The sequence below is a fragment of the Gavia stellata genome, chromosome 8 (assembly GCF_030936135.1).
Source record: "Gavia stellata isolate bGavSte3 chromosome 8, bGavSte3.hap2, whole genome shotgun sequence".
Taxonomy (NCBI): Eukaryota; Metazoa; Chordata; class Aves; order Gaviiformes; family Gaviidae; genus Gavia; species Gavia stellata.
The window spans coordinates 22,653,595-22,671,965 of NC_082601.1; the positions used below are offsets into that span (position 1 = coordinate 22,653,595).

Genomic DNA, 18,371 nt, shown 5'->3' on the forward strand with positions numbered 1-18,371 from the left:
CCTAGTCTGTTCATTAATGGTTTCCTAACAAGTTTTTCCCAAGGGTGATATGCACTACTTTATTATTGATGAGAGAGCAACTCTGATATAACTTCAGTATACTAGATATGAGAGCAATTAAAGAAATGTGTTATGTAATGTATTAGAAGCTGATAAACAATTCCAGAGCAGTTGTGTAAGACTGCATCCACAATCCAAAGTAATTTCAGCACTCGTTGGAAACTTCATATGAAGTGGGAGAAAAACCCTAAGATAAACCCCCTCACACTTTATTTCCTTAGTAGCCCAGAAAGACAGAAAATGTATTTTCTTACCTGCCAACCCAGTCAACAGCGATACCTTCCCCATTGGGCACGTCATCACTTATCACTGCCTCCTTATTTGTTCCATTTAGGAACATTCGTTCAATGACCTTCCTCCCCACATCAATCCAGTACAACCTCTTTTCCACCCTGTCAAAGTCCAGTGCCACCACATTTCTCAGTCCTTGCAAAATGAGAGAGTAAGACTGGCCATCTGCTGTGAGATTTCTCAGATAGTAACGGTTGCTAAAAATAAGGTATGGGGAGATATTACTATTTTGCCGGCAACTTTTTCCGTCAGGCTCCCGGATATAGCCTGGGGCACACTTACAGATGTAGGAGCCAGCTGTGTTCTCACAAATCTGGCTACATACTGATGGAGTTTCATTGCACTCATCAATATCATCACAAGTCTGTTTATCAGACATAAGTTTGTATCCAGGATGACAAGAACAGTAGAAACTTGTCTGTGTGTCTGTACAGTCATGATCACATCCACTGATTGAAGGGTCACTGCATTCATTTATACCTGGGGAAGGAAAGAAGTTCTATTCAAGGAACCAGCTAGCAGAGAAAATAGTGCAGTCACTTTCCAATGTACTCTCTTTGTCTCTCTCCCTGCTCCCTCCTGAAAACGCTGAATATGAATCTGGGCTGCTGTAATAAAGGAGCAAGGAAAATAATCCAATTTAATACAAAATTATTCTAGCTCCTTTGAGGTCTGTCACGAAACACACAGAGTACAAAATACACACATGAATGGTGTATTTTGGAAATGTAAGGGCAATATGTAACAATGTATAAACTATATTTACAGTTTATATAATTAGCTAGTTTTCACGGTTTGTTAAAACAGTATATAACAAGTATGGTTTAATTAAAACAAAAAATTAGATATATTCCTTTCTTATAATCCTTCTGAGATACCACCATGGAATAGGTATGATTGTAATTAAGCAATTATCTTAAGAGTTCTTTTTTTTTAAAGCTGCCTAAGCTTTTTAAATTAAATAAGACAGTACAAAAAAATCTACACATACCACATCCTTTTTCATCACTATTATCTAAGCAATCATCCAACCGATTGCAGACTTTAACCATTTCAATGCAGTTTCCATTGTCACATTTAAAATGATGGGGAGAGCAGGTCGCTTCTGGTGTACTACAGAGATGTTCCAGCTCATCAGATTCATCACCACAGTCATTATCCCCATCACAGATGTAGGCCTTGGAAATGCAGCGCCCATTCTGACAAGTAAACTGGTGCTGTTGACATGGTTCATAGATGCATCCCCTTTCATCACTGCTGTCACCACAGTCATTTCGCCTGTCACATCTGAAGAAGAATGAACACTTTTTTCAAATATAAGAAGGCAATCACTATCTCTAGGGCAGATGGATAGAGACACTTTCCTGATTTCCAAAGAAGGTCAGATATTATTGGCTCCAATGGAAGACTTTTAAAAATCAAGGTCATATTATATAGAGTCTGATCCTGCGAGTCCTGCTTGTATTCCCTGTATGCATTACAAGCTGAACAGAATCACCCCAGGAGAGGTTACTAGGCACAATAAAAAGGATTAAATGCTAATGGTGAGCACTGGGGATATTAACATAGAAAATTCCACTACAATAGTACAATATGCACTGTACTTAACAACTAAATAATGTGAAAAAAAGGTTGAATTTGCTCCTTCATTTTAAGCAAATTTTGAGAATTTCTGCAGCGGCTCAGGTAGTTACAAACCTGTATGTGTTTCGGATGCACAAGCCATTACTACAAGTAAACTCATTTTCTGTGCAAGACCTTCGTGTGCAGTTCTGGTGTTCATCAAATGCATCACTGCAGTCAGCATCACCATCACAGATCCATGCCCGAGGAATGCACCTCCTGAGTGGGGGTCGATTGTTGGCGCATGTGAACTCTGCTGCTGTGCAGTTGCGGTTTGCTGAAAGAAAGGCATGTTCACTGACACGCCAAGTTATACTCTGTGTATGTAACACCATTCCCCACCACACACACACAGAGCCTGGATATCCACCCTTAATCTACAATAGAGCCATGCTCTGCTGCACGTGCCAAGATAGATAGCACTGCACACTCTCATATACAAAACTCATACTCATTCCCACAATTTTTCACTAAGCATTGCTCTTTGTGGAGGCTGACTGGGAGCCAAAGCACTTTAGGATTCCTTACACAATGCTGGCATGTGCAGAACTCTGGATCTTGTTGGATTCTCAGTATAAGCTTTTCACGAGCCTGGCCAGATTTTCTGGGAGCTGAACAGGTAGGCCTAGGCTCTCTATCCCCTGCTTTCTTCAAGGTATTCTGCGCCCCAGGGAGCAAACAAAGAGAGCATCATTGCAGTTAAAAAGGGCAAGGACTGCCAGTGTATCCAGCTGCTGTTAAAAGAATTGAGAAGCAGAACCAGATTTGGTGAACCTTCTTCCCTTTGTTCACACTCTAAGCAGCCATGCTTATTTTGCTCACTAATTTTCAAAGAAATTGCATCAAAACCATGTGGTTATTAACATGGTCAAGAAGTAGTGTGTGATGATCAGGGATTATCTCCCCACTGAAGCTGCTATTGCTGCCCAGATCATACAAACAACCCAGGTTAATTATAGCTCCATTTTAACTCAACAATTCAAAGAATAACTGCAAAATTAGAACAATTTTTTTTTTACCAGTAAAATATTCAATTTTAATTCAATATAATGAAAATGAAGGTACAGGAAGAGCGTACCTTGTGCTTAATGTGCACTTTTATTGACAGAAAAATTGGCGGAGCATGGGGTTTTGGGGGTTGATTGGTTGTTTTCTAAAAAATGCTTGCAGGACAAACAAAGAAAGTGCAGTATCTATTTGCATTAAACACCTACCACAATTATGTCTTTGATCCTCATCACTCATATCCCCACAGTCATTATCACCATCACAGATCCATGTTGCTGGGATACATCTGCCATCATCACATCTGAACTGGTCGCTTGAACAAGTCTGCACTTGGGGCACTTAAAAATGAACACAATCAATCTGGTTGTTAAACTAACCTGCACTGCCATGAAAATCTACTGAGAAGGGTATTTTAGGGAGAATCTTATGATAGTGAAATGTAAAATAGAAGCTTAAGTGTAAGACAGTTAAGGTATAAGCTGCAAGACATTTTCTTAAGCTAAAGGTGCAACTCCAGCAATGTGCAAAGTGAGCTGCTTAAATCATAGCTTAAATCATAGAAGACTCTGTTTTGCCTTGTGTTATGGCAACTTTTACAGTGAGAATAATGACTATGTTGTAACATCAATTCACAGTGACTTCAGCTAGCTCCTCCTCTTCCTGCCTGGAGATCACTCTACTTCTTTTCACCTTCTCACCCCCTCCACTGCTTATTACCATCAGTTTCTGTTCTACATGCAGGATTTGCTTATTGTAATTCTATGATACTCTACCTCATACTGTGTCAAAAATGTTCCTCTGAATCCCACATTCCTTTTTTCCCCCCAAATGCAATATTGCACGCACACTCCCTGTACAGCATGACATCTGCTTTTACATCCAAAACAATATCAAAATACTTGCTACCTTCCGTCACTTGATTCACCACCATCACAGTCTTATAAAGAGACAGGAGGTTGTACATGAAGAGTAATCACATTAAGAGCAATCAGTTGTGGCAATTAAAAGCCTTCATATTCCATACACAGCTTTAACTATTTAAAGACTTGAATTACTCAGTGACTCAGATTACTTAGAGTCAGTGAATAAACCTCAGAAGACAGTTATTTTCCACCTAGTCTGGATGCAAGCTGCTGCCTACAAAAGAAACTACCGATTTCCCATAACCCATTGTGTTGTATCTTCTGAGTGTAAACTTACCACAAGAGGCAGGTTCATCAGAGCCATCAGCACAGTCTATTCCTTGATCACAATACCAATGAGCAGGAATACAACGTCCCGATGTACAACGAAACTCACTATTTGTGCAAGTCAGTGAGACTGGAAGAAAAAACCTATGTATGACTTCTTTCTTTCTGTTACCTTTCCAACTTGTTTTAAGTTGCTTTTGAGTCCATGTTATGCAAAAATATTACAGACCCAAAAAAAGAAAGAGAAAAAATTATGCTAGGAAGGATGTCTTTTCACAGCCTATCTGCAAAGAGTTCTTTGTACAAACTAGCTTGATCTTTGTATGCAGAAAATGGGCTTGATTCTCTCCTTGGGTATACGTATCAGCTAATAAGTAGACAGAATTTGCCCTGGAAATAGGATTGCATGCAGCAACTGTATATATGTTCTACTTTTATACTTGAGATTTGTGCGCAAGAAAATGACCACAGTCCAATATACTCATTTCTCCAGTGCCCAAACCAGGCACTAGCAGACTCCATGCTTTACAAAGAATCAAAATGTGCAGTAAGAAAGTAGTATCTCATGGTAGATAATGCTTTCCTTGTTCTCCCACCGATTTTTCTTCACTTGCAGGTAGGAATCTTTTCTTAACAGCAGTGAAGAACAAACTGTAACACTGAATAGTTCCAGCTAAGCACACTGCAAATATTCCTTCTGCACTTTGGCTGAGCCCCTTGATCCTGGCATGTATAGTGGGTTTGATAATTTCTCCAGTAGTTACCGATGCTTTCCTGTACCCTCTGATGGTTTCAAGATACCAAAAAGGACGTAGTCTGGCCTTTTAACTTGCTCTTCTATATGCCTTTAATGATGGAAATCAAAGGCAATTAACACATTGCTCATTAATATTTAGTGCTTCTTCCATAGCCCATTCTCCCTTTCTCTCCCTCTTTCTTGCCCTTCACCACTTCTCAATTTAAGTAATTCAGCAGTGCTGCTGGGACAAACAATAGGAGGGACAAAGCACACCTTTCATGAGCAGCACAAGACTCACTATGTCTGTATATATAGCCACATATTTTTGACACATAGCAGTCCATAGATAAAACTGGCCACATTCTGGCTAGAAAAATTGAACTCATATTTTAGAAAAATTGTGGCATAGTTAATTCAAGGCAGATACCTTTAGGAAAACTAGTGAAAACAAAAATAATCTGCAATACTAAAAATAAATCATTACCTGAAAATATCCATTGTGTTTTACAGACTGATCCAAAACATTTTATAAGGGAAAAGTACTACCTAGCTACTACCTAATACAAATATCTGTACTAGCAAAGATAAGCTGGTTTGTAATTAAGGCTGATGATTGAAAACTTGACACTTCTATACACTAACTGGAAGCTACAATGAACAATGAATCATATGCTGAGGCATATATAACTACATGAAAAAGCTAAAAGAAATTACATTTGAGACAGTATACAATTTCATGTCATTAGAAGGAAAAATATTCTAATGTTAAAGTTCCAGAAAAAGCCAATTCACTATAATACTTAAGTGCCAACTACCTTGTAAAACCATAAAGGATACAGAGCAGAATAAGCAAAAGAAATGATCCCTCAAATGCTGTATAAAAATGCTGCAAAAAATTATGATCCTTTTTATTAGATAGAAGCATGATTTAGGTAGTTGTGAGCTAATAATACAATGCATATACCTTATAACTCTTCAGTATTAAAAGAGTAGATGTTTTAAGAACAGTTGGAGTTATGCCAAAGGTAAACAGCAGTGGAATAAATTACTGAAGTACAAGAAGAGTAACTGAGGCCCTATTAACTTACCACAGTGAGTAGGACTCTCATCACTCATATCGCCACAGTCATTATCACCATCACACAAATACGTTCGAGGAATGCAAATATTTGTGCTTTGACATTTTGTAAAGCCAGACTGGCAAGTGCGCTCCGCTTTAAGGAGGAAGAAAAAAAAAAGCAAAAGTTCTTTAGAGCTTTTTCTAATACCGCTAAGCTGTATCTCATTGAAAGATACATAATATTGTTAAAAAGAGTCCCATGTCACTCACTTGCTAAAGTGCACTCATACTGCTCGTGCTATATGGAAACAATTAGACAATTGCTTTTATTGACAAAAATCCTGACAAAAACCTGATCAAAGAAATACATGCCAATACTTGGGGATGAGGGAATATAAATTACATGTATTCACACTGTAATAATGCCTGCATTTGCAACCAGCTGGTATTGTATGAATCATCAGACCAACTACAAATGACTAATAGACCAGGAATTTCAAATATTCAGATTTCACTGAGAATAAAAAAATTGTCACAAATAATATGTTTCAAAAAAGAAAAAAAACAGTATGCTCACAAAAATGTAAAAAAACTAAAACTCCTCTAAATACGCTCTCATCAGTTTCACTAACTCCAGATATAAATTTTCCACGAAAGAATGTAATCTTAATGCAAATACATGATTAGTTTGATTAACTACAATAGTAAGTCAATATTGAACTAATCACAGTTTACATCTTAAGGAAAAAAAAACATAACTGATAACTTTATGAGAGCTATAAGGAATATAAATTTAAACAGAATAAATATAAACTGTGTTTGCGTAAGAGTCACAATATAGACTCCTGACGATTAAACCTAGTATAATTAATATAGCATGATACAAAGTAAAAACCCACTGTCAAACTCCAGGCTAATCCTGCAAAAATATAAGCCCTGCACCCAGTTCATCTGAAATAATCTCTTTGAAAACCATGGGATTACTCACAAGACCTAACATTAAGCACTACATGAGCATTTGTTGCTTCAAGGCAGACTATATAAAGCAATAGTTATGTAATATCTTAGGCTACTCTGGAATATCTTTTAACAATTCTGTTTGCTTCAAATAAGGCAAAGCAGAATCTGTAATGTAAATAAAGAAATCTTTTATCCTCTTTGTTGATTTTGTCATAATTCTTCACACATAAAAAAATTTGCCTCTTCTTCGGTCTAAAGAGTCAGACTCAAATATGCACTAGATAATTAGGATAAACTTACGGCAATTTCTCTCATCTGATGTGCCATTATCGTAACAGTTGTTTACTCCATTGCAGACATACTGAAGAGATATACACCTTCCATTATTGCAAGTAAATTCTGTGTGGGAGTCACAAGTTCGGAACAAGCAGCCAACCTCATCACTGTTATCTCCACAGTCATTGTAGTGATCACAGCGGTAATGATAGGGTACACATCGCCCATTACCACAGGTAAAAGCTGTCGGCTGACAAGTATGGAAAGCTGCACGAAATTAAAAAAAAAAAATAAATAACAAAAAAAGAATATACATGGATAAAACATTATCTAAGTTCTCTGACAAAGTAACAAGTAAAATCACAAGGTTTTTACCTGCCAGGGCAAACACAGCTGCAAAACGGACTGCATAAAAGGTAAAATACATATTTGAATTAAACAAAAGTAGAAATTGGCTATACATGATAAAAATTCAATACTATAGCACTTTTGGATTCTAGAGCAAATCAGTTGCTATTCAGACCTCAAGTCTGTGAGCAAGCAAGGGATCGTTTCCAAACTACAGCCACAAGATCCATGATCATAAAGCCATAAAAGTGATAGAGAATACAGTACAGGCAAGACAGTCTGCATCACTGTCTCATGCAGTTATTCTAAATGCTTACCACACACACTTTCCAACTCATCACTGCCATCACCACAATCATTGTCATTGTCACATTTCCATCGCTCGGAGATACATTGCCCATTAAGGCATGTGAAGAAACCAGCATCACACCTAGTACCGTTATCCACAATACAGTGCTTATTATTATTGGCTAAATACCAGCGACCTTCAGAGGGGCACTGACATTCTGCACCAGATGGACCTAAATAGACAGTTAAGAAAAAAAAAAAGAGAGACAAGAAAAGAAACAAATTTAACATTGATGCTTTAGATAGGGTTCTGTGAAACCATTCACAGCTGTAACACTGGAAAAGGCAATGAAATTCTCACAACTCCTCTATCTGCTTAGACAGAAGTGTGGTGACGTAGGCATTTTTTTTATCTCAGTTAAGCATATGCAAACCCATGAAAACCCGCAAGAGTTCTTTCGGAGTTCCCTAGAGGAACTGAGATCAGAACTGGGAGTATCTTAGTATTTGCTTGTTGTCCAAATAGTATTTGGGTGGCAGCAAGATGGCATCTGATGTTTTCAAATATCAGAGCTACACCAGCTGAGACTCTGTCCCTTGAAATCAAAACAGGGTTTTCAAGCCTCCTTGCACTAGACTAACTGCTCTTCTCAAAATCAATGAGAAGTTTGGGCTGTTTTCAGGCAAGACAGATTTTTAAAGGCATTTAAGGTGCTAAAAATGAAAGCAGGCACTGAATGAGTTTTTCAAAGTCAAGGATCATAACTTCCAAAAATCCACAATACATGAATCAGCTCTGTAACAGGTATGCTCTTTGGGGTATACTGCCATTCTGGTTTCCTGGCCAACTTCGACTCTCTCCTTACACATGCACAAGGAGAGATACAAGATGGGATACATATGTCACTCAGGTCTCACCCCAATATGCAGCTGATGATACAGAGTATGTTTCTGGAGTCCATGACTCAAAAGGGCATCTGCCCCACAGCATAGATATAAATCAATATGTGCTATCTTCTTAGTAATTGTCCAACATTTAAAATGAGGCAGTAGAAATGTTTATTTTGGAAATTAATCATTAGGGAAAGACTTCATAATAACTTGTAATAAAGAAATAGTGACCACAAAGATTTTTTAAATACGTGATACGAAACATCTGTTCAGTATACAGTGTATCAGTATGTATTCTATTCCTAAGGTAATCATATGCTGCAGAGCTCACCTCACATCTCATCCCGGGGTGGGGGGGCGAAAAGTTAAAACCCAAAAAACCAATGTTTTTATTTAAATTAGAGAAACCCATAATTTTTATCTATGAGGATTCTCAGACAATACTCTCAGGTGTGTTGGCAAAATACCATGACCTTGAGTGGCAATCATTTTGATTACATTTATAAATAAAATAAATACCAAACATTTAGGAACAGCAAGAAATATTTTAGCTGTCCCTATGTGACTAAAACTATTATACTATGAACTTTAATACAGGCAACACTAATAGTTCACAGTCATCAAGCATAACAGCTTACCTGGTGCACAGATGTGACTGCAGCCACCATTGAACTGGTTGCAAGGGTTGGTACACTGCTGCTGCTTACTTTTTGCCCAGACATGAATATCCATCGGTCTTTGTGGAAGATTCATGATCATTACAATCTGATCTGAACCATCATACTTATTAGCTCGGTAAATGCTTCGTGTGTTCCAGTCTGTCCAATATATGTGCTGATCAAACAATGTCATTGCAAAAGGATGCAGGGCAGTGCTAACAATTACCTCACGATTTGTACCAGTGAGAGTGCATCGCTCAATCTTCTGCCTAAAATAACAAAGAAATTATTACATCTTAAAAAAAACCCAAAAAAGTCTTTTAACTTATGGATAAAGCCATACCCTAATTAGTCCTGCAACTAGTATCCACCATTTCAGTAATGCGCACCAATATGTAGGGTGCTGTTATGAGTTAATAATCTCAAGTTTTCCAATCTATGGCTTCAATAGTGATGCAGAGTAGTAGCTCTGTAATACTGACACAATAATGCACTGGAAGTAATCAGGCTGAAGATTGAAATGTTTAAACAACTACACTACTGAGAGCTAAAACAAATGCAAAACTTCATGAGAGAATACACTTTTGGAATGGGTATGATGTTAATCACGTCTTATACCAGAAGAAAAACAACAGTCCCATGAAATGGGACATGTTTTAATTTCAGTTTTGTCTTCTGCAGATCCAAATTTACACAATCAGGAAATACATGTAAATTCACAAGACTATAAACATACATTTTCTGTTATTTCTCACATAAGAATACAGGAGGGAAAGACAGTTCTAATATATAATAACCATCACATATGTAACATCTAGTAGCCACAAATATATACTGTATGATAAACATTTCTTCCTCGTTGATCTTCCAGTTCTGATTCTACCTTAGGAACAGTGTTTGCAACAATAAACAAAATTCCAACAAACAAGACTTCAAGGAGCCCCAGAAAATCAGGGTTTAAGTCCAAGTTCTGTGATAGACATGTTCCTGCTGTATGTGAACCATTCTTTACTCGCACAGACAGCACTACTGACCCACAACCACCTTTTCACTGCCTCTCCCCTTCAGCCATTCCCACCCTTAATGACCACTTCAGCAAAGGTCAGTGGGGAAGCAGGAGAAGACATGCTGATGCCAGGAGACTCAATATGCACTATTCATGCAAGGATATTATTTCTAAACATTGTTTATAGAGCGATGATAAATGTTAGAGGTTCCTTTTACCACACAGATTCCTGTCTGAGATAGACACACCATACAAAGAATAAAGCATGAGAGAAGAGAAAAATGGAAGATGTTCAAAAGTTATTTTCAATGAGGATAACAAGAGAAGGATTAACAAGTAATAGATGGGGTTATGCAAAGGAAGAGAAAGAGCTTGACAGAAAAACATCAGGATATAAGTGAATGCTGAAAATAAGACGAGGTAGTCAGCAAGTTGAGGACAGCAGAACAAGAATGAGCATGGATAAAGGCTGTTCCTCGCCTCCAGCTCCGAGCATCTTGCTGTTCAGTCACACTGTAACGTTCACATGGCAGGGCTGCCAACCGCTTACTGGTAGAAAGAACACACTTCAGGTTGTCTCTGCTCCATCAAGTATGGCATCATTCAACTGCACTGTTCTTAACACTCATCTCTAAAGAGCAGATAGAGGTAGGGCAGTGTGTATGCTTATGCATAAAGGCATAATGCCTAAGAAGCGGAGTGATGTTTACGGAATGTCAATGGAACAGAACAATTCTCTAAGAGGCTGTGGCTTTCACACACAAGCTTCTGAAAAGGAGCTAATAAGAATCCCAGAATGGCTCTATGGAGGGGAAGGATAAGGAAGCTGTGGGCCTAAAGACATCATACCCAGTGATTTTCTTCCTGCTAGCAGCTTCTCTACCTGTTCATCACTGTATGGCCAATACCTCTTGCCTGTGAAGTCAGAAGGGCCAAATGTTGTTGGAGACTCCAAGCGGAAGCTCCACCCTTCGGTTCAAGCTACCAGAAGAGTTCTCACAGAAACACAGAAATGCTCCAACAACTTAGCATTAGCAGTAAGAAAATCACTTGAACTTATTTTATCTAACCTCAAAGCAACTGTATGTTTAAGTGTCCACTAGAGACAAAATTTAATTATTACCAATTATATTTAAGGCATTTACTAGACTGCCACTGTGGATTGAGTAAGAATGGAAATGGCTAAAGAGAGAAAATGAGCAGATAAAAAATTTCTCAACAAGCTGAAGAGCTCGTCTCCTTTGTCATAACTATTAGGAAGGAAAAAGCTGCATTTCATAGAAGCAGAAGAAAAAATAGAATTATAGTAATTATTACAGGAAAACAATAATAGGCAGACACTTTATAAGCCAAAAGCTTTAATGTGAAAGAACAGTTGTGGGAAAAGTGCAGGAAGGCACTTTTCTATGAAATTGTGCTTCTACAAAAGAAAAGAAGCTCAACTGCAACTCTCCTGCGATACAGGCTCAGGTAGTTTCCCCCTTTCATGTCACAGGGAACTTCCTAGTTCCCAAGTGTCAGCATGCTATCTGGTGAGGGATTCTTACCATATTGCATAGCACATACGTTCTATCTGCTTGAGATGTACCTCAAAAGTTGCGTATGTGCCCAATGGAATCACAATACTTACAAGACAACAGGAGGGTCTAGAACAGAAGAATAGAAATGCTATTTTAGACAAAGAGGGATAGTACTTTTGGAAGACTAGCATAAGCAAGATGAGAATACGCAAGAGTTAAAATGGAGAAGAATATACGGCTCACCCTTGTGTTCCCTTGGTGCATTCAAAGCTAAGGAGCATTGTAATTTTTGAGTGTCTGGTCTTAATATCTTACTCCATGCTGGTATCTGCCCCTCTGAAGGGGTAAAGGCTCTCCCCATAAAAGTCAGAATAAAGAAGACTTCACACTGTTTAAACATATGCTCCCCTACCTCCATTAACTAGACTCTGAAAGAGAAAAGAGGATGTCTCATTTGACATCCTGCATTCCCCTTAAAATAGAGGGTCCCATTAGAGGTGCCCTGCCCTCCTGCACACAGATGAATCCAAATAAGAATGCTTTCTTCCCAGAAGATCCCATACAGGCACAGACCATAAGAGTTATTACATTACAGACATCACTTTCTTGTCACAGCAAAGGAGAAGCCTGCAAAAGAAATGCTATGCTGAAGGAACCAGATGAGAAAGGTCTGATTGCTGCAGTGATTTGTCTGATACCATGGGTGAATTCGAATGGATACAAACTAAATTATTTTTAAAAACTTTCCTGCTGACAGCAGAAATTCTGATAGCATAAATTGAAGCGTAGAGCTCTGTCTGGTAGGAAACAGCAAGAACACCATGCCAAATTCCACTGGTGACAGGCATTAACCATGAGAAATCAATGATGTAAAATGCACACTGGGATTGTAGTTGTTAGAGAAGATGCTTATAAAAGTCCTGAGTTGCAGATAAGATGAACAAACTGCCAGTGGGTACAAATGACATAAGGCAGTGGACTAAACCTACACTGTGGCGTAACAAAAATTCTTATTGCACAGTAGTTCTACATCAATATCAAGACTTGACATTGCATTGCTATTAAGTAACTTAAGCTTAAGATTCTATAATACAAAGTACCAAATTCAATTGAAATGCTGAAAAAGTTTAAAAAATTAGGAAAAATAAATAATAGATCTATTAAAAAATTAACCAAATGTAAAACAACAAATGTGTTATCAATACATACAGATTTGCATCAGCCCAGTATAACTGCTGTTCTTCGTAGTCCAGGGTAAGCCCGTTTGGCCATACCAAATTGGTGCTCACAATAGGTGTTCTGAAGTTACCTCCAAGTGTAGCTCGTTCTATCTTTGCATTTGAACTCCAGTCAGTCCAGTACATATACCTGTCAATAACATGATTGCAAGCTTATATTTTCAGCAAATAAAGCTCACAAAGCTCTAATCTGCTCCAGGATATTTCCACCCTGGTGTCTCTCACTGAAGTGTGCAGTGCAAAACTAGTGGAAAAGAACTTCCTCCTCTATTTTGGCTCACACTGACAAGGGAATCTTCTAGTAGGGATCACGGGGCTCCACTGGAGTGAAGTTCAGAAAAGTTTTTCCAGCTCCTATGGGAATCCAGTAAAGTCAATTAATCTCTTTCTTATCTGTCTTCATTTGAAATACAGTATAATTACTAATGACATTAGAAATACAGTATAATACAGTAATGTCTCCAGCTTCTCAGGGAATGTTTTGATACCGAAAGAAGAATTCTTCTGAGGCACTCAGGAAATACAACAGAAAAAGGGAAAGATCACATAAGACTATTTAGAGAGATCTCTTGGCAGCGCCACCTGATTAAATGATATTCTCAAAGAAATGTTGGTTTCAACAAATACCCTTTGTTTTTCTGCCTTACACAGCAAATGGAGGATGGTTAGTTGCTTGACAAACACCTGCATTGAACAGAGTTCTCATTTACCCCCGGTACCTGGCTCCCACCCACACTAAGTGGAGCCTCATGCACCACAAATTCATAAATGTTCTAAAAATCTCAGACGAAAATTCAAATCTCTGAGGCTGAGATCAGCTTAGAAAACTTAAACCTGAAGAGTTAGATATAGGACGGTTATGCACAGCTGGAACCTAGAGCTCAGAACAAAAAGTATCTGGCAGTCTTCATCAAAGTCTAGATTGTAGTTTTCCCTGCCGCCCAAGTAAAGTATATAAAGTGCAACCAACACATACCCTCTGCAGGGATCTAATACAACGGCTCTTGGTCGTGGAACCCGGGCAATCACTGTGTGGTTAGAGCCATCTACAGCCATTGAGCTGATAGTCTGATTGAGGTAGTCACTGTAGTAAACTCTGTTGTTGATCCAGTCAAAGGCTATGCCATCTGGAGTCCCCAGGTCTTAGACACATGCAAGCAAACACACGCAAGTTCAGTACTGTTTCCTGAGATACTGCAATACTCTTCACCTATTATAATGTGGTGACACCAAAGATCTCCTTGAAAATGCCATTGATATCAGTGCAAATTTGTCCATTTAAAAATCTGAAGAACTAATACTCAGGACTCAGGCAGTCCTGTGTATGCAGTAGTGTTACAAAGACCTTTTCCTCACATACACCTAAGTTCTGGTTGCTATTCTCCAAGTAGCAGGAATTATCCCTCACTCCAAAATACTAATTTACCATATAAAATTTTAATTTATTACATATATTTTATATATCTAATAATATTTAACCAGCTTTATATTTCCATTTCATTGTGATCACGATGAAATAGGAATCTCAGAAGAGGAAAAAACTGACAAGAAGAGTCAAAAGGAGCATTTCATCAAATATCCTAACTAAATAAGTCTACCATGTCCATCAGCATAAAAATACCTGCTGAGCTACTGCTAGGTGCTGCAGTCCATTTTTCTCAACATCCAATTACTTTGTATCACATTTCAGTGCACTTACCAGATGCAACTACTGTTGGTGAGCCAATTCCTGAGTAAATACTAACATAACTGATTCTTCCTGTTCCTGAAGGATAACTTTGTGTAAAATATATTCGGTTGTTTATGCTGTCAAAATCCAGGGCCACTGCAGTTCTTAACACATTGACTGTGCGGAAGGGAGGACTGTGATTTTCAGGATCTAGGTGGATACTTCTGAGGGCATTCTCAAGAGCAAAAATCAAGTAATCATCAGTTGAAATGGAACATCTCTTGCCATCACTGCCTAGCGTTCCAAAGGCACAACCACATTTGGGTGTCTGCATGTCAGGCAAGGCAAAACACAGATGAGAACAGCCTCCATTGTTGTCCAAACAAGGATTGTTGTTGACATCAAGGGGTGAACGTGGCTGGAAATGACTGTTATAAATGGTAACATCCCTTAGCCAATTAATGTTGTCTCGTATTACTGTTGGCTGATCAGTATTGCCTGGCTCCTTGCTGGCTTGGAAGACTTTTTTCAGGTTCCGATCCACCCAGATCATAGAATTTCCAAAGACAGTGATACCATACGGAGTTGGATAGCGACTGCCATAACGCACAATTTCAACATCACCACCATCAGGCTGAATTCTTGCAATCATATCTAAGGAATCATCCACCCAGTAAACGTAGCCATTGCTGTGATCTATGGCCAACCCACGAGGTGTGACAATGCCCTCAGACACAAGAACTGTTCTGTTGGTACAGTCAAGAAATGCACGTTCGATCTTCGGATTTTGCCCATAATCTGCCCAGAACAGATACCTGTTTTTTGGGTTGACTACTATGTGCCTTGGCATATCTATGGTAGTTTTAAGCAGAACACGGCGATAAGTTGTGTTTAAACGCAAAACTTCTACAAAAGTCTCTGTCAGGAATGCATTTGTAAAATAAAGATTTCCTGCATTTAAAGAAGAGAAAAAACAAAGCAGAAAAACAAACCAGAAAGTTAGTATCAACACCTGAGAAACATGAGCTGATAAAGTACTAAACTATACCATGAATATCCATAAACATTTTAGTTGTGGGAAGCATAAGGTACGTGCCTGCACTCTGAGGAATTAGAACACATGCAAATTGACAATAGCCAATGAATTTCTAAATTCTTACTGATTTCCACAGGGAAAAATCAGTGGTATAAGATCAAAAGAGCATTAAGTACAGTTGTTCTTTAAGTGTACTTCTTTTTTTTCCTCTAAGCCTTTGTCTTGCCCTTCCATACTCTTATCCCTTTACCTTTTACAATGCACAACTATGAAATCCATGTTATGGCACAGCACTGTATACAGTAACTAAGTTAAGTGTATACAGTAGATGATTATTCTAAAACTCATCCCAACAAGCCTATCAATCAACAGAAGAACTTTTGCAAAACATATATATAGTACATATACGTATAAAATAAAGGTATTAATGGCAATGGTCAGCTATTTAGAGTTGACGAACGCTTTCTGAAGAGTTAATATTCGAATTAATCTCTAATACGAACAGGAAGTATACATGGGAAAAATTGAAGTTCAAAGACAAAGTATTTCTTCTGCTTTCTTCACTTTTTGTTATAATTTATAGGATTTACACAGCAATCTGAGGGTAGATGAAGGGTCCTTCTTTCTTATCAACAATGTCATCAGACAACTTTTGTGCACTCTCCTCTAGTACATGTTTTCCACTATGGTAGTAAAGTATAGTAGTACACTGGATAACAGCTACTTATGAATGCACAGACAAGAAAAGAGACCTAAGACAAATATGAAAGCATCATGACAGAAAAGGTTCTATATATCTGCTCTGATAAACTTTCATTTTTACACATCTATATAAACATAAGAGCCATTCATTACCTCCTCTTGTTTTAAAATCAGTCCGTAGACACACAGGTTAGAATCATAGGCCTTCCATTCAAAAATAGTTCCATTAGGATCCATTTATGTTAGTCTAAAAATTTTACAATCTGTAAAGAATAACATACTCCTAAATTCAGCTACGCTTACCTGCTACCCAGTCAACTGCGATGCCACGGATCCCATTTCGTCCTATTCCATTTGTAACAACATTTCTAAAATAAGAACCATCAGGTTTAATTTTACGTATTGCATTCTGAGAAGAAATCGTGCTACTGAAGTCACACCAGTAAATAAAACCAGAAGGCATGTGGACATCCACGTGAAGTGCATTTCGTCCTGAAACGTTTTGAAAAGTAATAATTAACTTTGATATAAACTAACGTATTTAAAACATGTGCTATACCAGCAGGAAATGCCAAAATACTAGGCATTACAAGATTTTTTTCCTACATTAATATTCACATACCTCTTCCTGCCAGTGGTACCATCGCTTCAGAGTGATCAGATGTCTCTAAACTAAATCCTTTAATTGCAGAAAGCATAGAAACAATTACAAATGAACTGTATGGGGAACATGTTCTGTTATCAGGATTTAGCTGAAAGCCAGTAGCACAGGCACAGGAGAATAATCCACCAGGTACAGGCAGGCAAAGCTGCTGGCAAACTCCAATATTATTACTGCAGCCATTTGAAGAACCAGCAGAAGCTGTGAAAGACACAACGGCAAGACATAAAAATCTGACCTGTATCATCACAAACTCCCACAGATACATAACCAATTTCATATACTTGCACAGTATTAACAACCAGCTGACAAAAATAAAGATCTTAACCACTGTACATTTTAGCACATAAGCATTAGCAATGGATTTGCTGGTTTCTTGTCATCTAAGATCAATGGGGCCAAGAATCAGATAAAACAGATATATTCATTTGAAGCCAAAGCAACAAAATTTGTTATTTAGTCAATATTACATTAAAAATATTTTAGCAAAACTACATGTGCCAATAGATGCCTTAACTGAATGGTGGAACATCTCTTTACCAAAACCAGGCAAATGCTTCTGACATGTTTCCTGAAAGCCTAATCAAACCATTTGCTTTGAAAGAGCAAGCATTCTGTCTCTGAGAGAAGCTCGAGTTTTCACAAGTTGGATATCTTGAAATATCTCTTCAGCAAATACTCACTGTCTCTGTAATACACACGTAGGCACTTCAGTCTTGGGACATTATCTCTCAGTACTACTTTGTTTGCTCCAGTGGACTTGTCAACTCGTTCAATAACTTCATAATCTCGATCAGTGTAGTACAGGAAGGTATCATACACAGCAATTCCCCATGGATGAGAAAGGTGAACCACCAGAGTCACACGATTTGTACCGTCCACATTGCCTTTCTCAATCTAGGAATCAGTTTAAAGTTTAATATTACATTTCTTATAATAAAAGTTCAATGTTACAATACAAAATTAAAATGCAACATATGCTACTAAAATCTCTTCACACATGAGTTCTTTATGTACAAGGTAGGAAGGAAAGGGTCAGCAGGATGCCAATAATGATTTCTGAGTTTTCAAATTAATCATATATTTTTAATGGTAACTAGTAACAACAGTTATTCAGATTTTGCTCAGACCTGCAACCCTCAGTTA

General features: G+C 38.0%; 1 protein-coding gene across 1 annotated transcript in view; it reads right to left on the bottom strand.

The window, feature by feature from the left end:
- Positions 1-18,371, bottom strand: part of LRP2 (LDL receptor related protein 2) — a 128,217-nt gene that overhangs the window by 35,345 nt on the left and 74,501 nt on the right. Inside the window, exons 36-50 of the mRNA XM_059820541.1 lie at positions 17,909-18,122; positions 17,187-17,426; positions 16,868-17,056; positions 14,857-15,777; positions 14,134-14,299; positions 13,129-13,287; positions 9,373-9,662; positions 7,873-8,076; positions 7,232-7,474; positions 6,000-6,125; positions 4,183-4,302; positions 3,189-3,320; positions 2,050-2,251; positions 1,343-1,638; positions 315-831 (exon numbers count right to left, since the gene is read on the bottom strand). Coding sequence (XP_059676524.1) covers positions 315-831; positions 1,343-1,638; positions 2,050-2,251; positions 3,189-3,320; positions 4,183-4,302; positions 6,000-6,125; positions 7,232-7,474; positions 7,873-8,076; positions 9,373-9,662; positions 13,129-13,287; positions 14,134-14,299; positions 14,857-15,777; positions 16,868-17,056; positions 17,187-17,426; positions 17,909-18,122 — 4,019 coding nt within the window. The remainder of the gene's footprint in view (positions 1-314; positions 832-1,342; positions 1,639-2,049; positions 2,252-3,188; positions 3,321-4,182; positions 4,303-5,999; positions 6,126-7,231; positions 7,475-7,872; positions 8,077-9,372; positions 9,663-13,128; positions 13,288-14,133; positions 14,300-14,856; positions 15,778-16,867; positions 17,057-17,186; positions 17,427-17,908; positions 18,123-18,371) is intronic.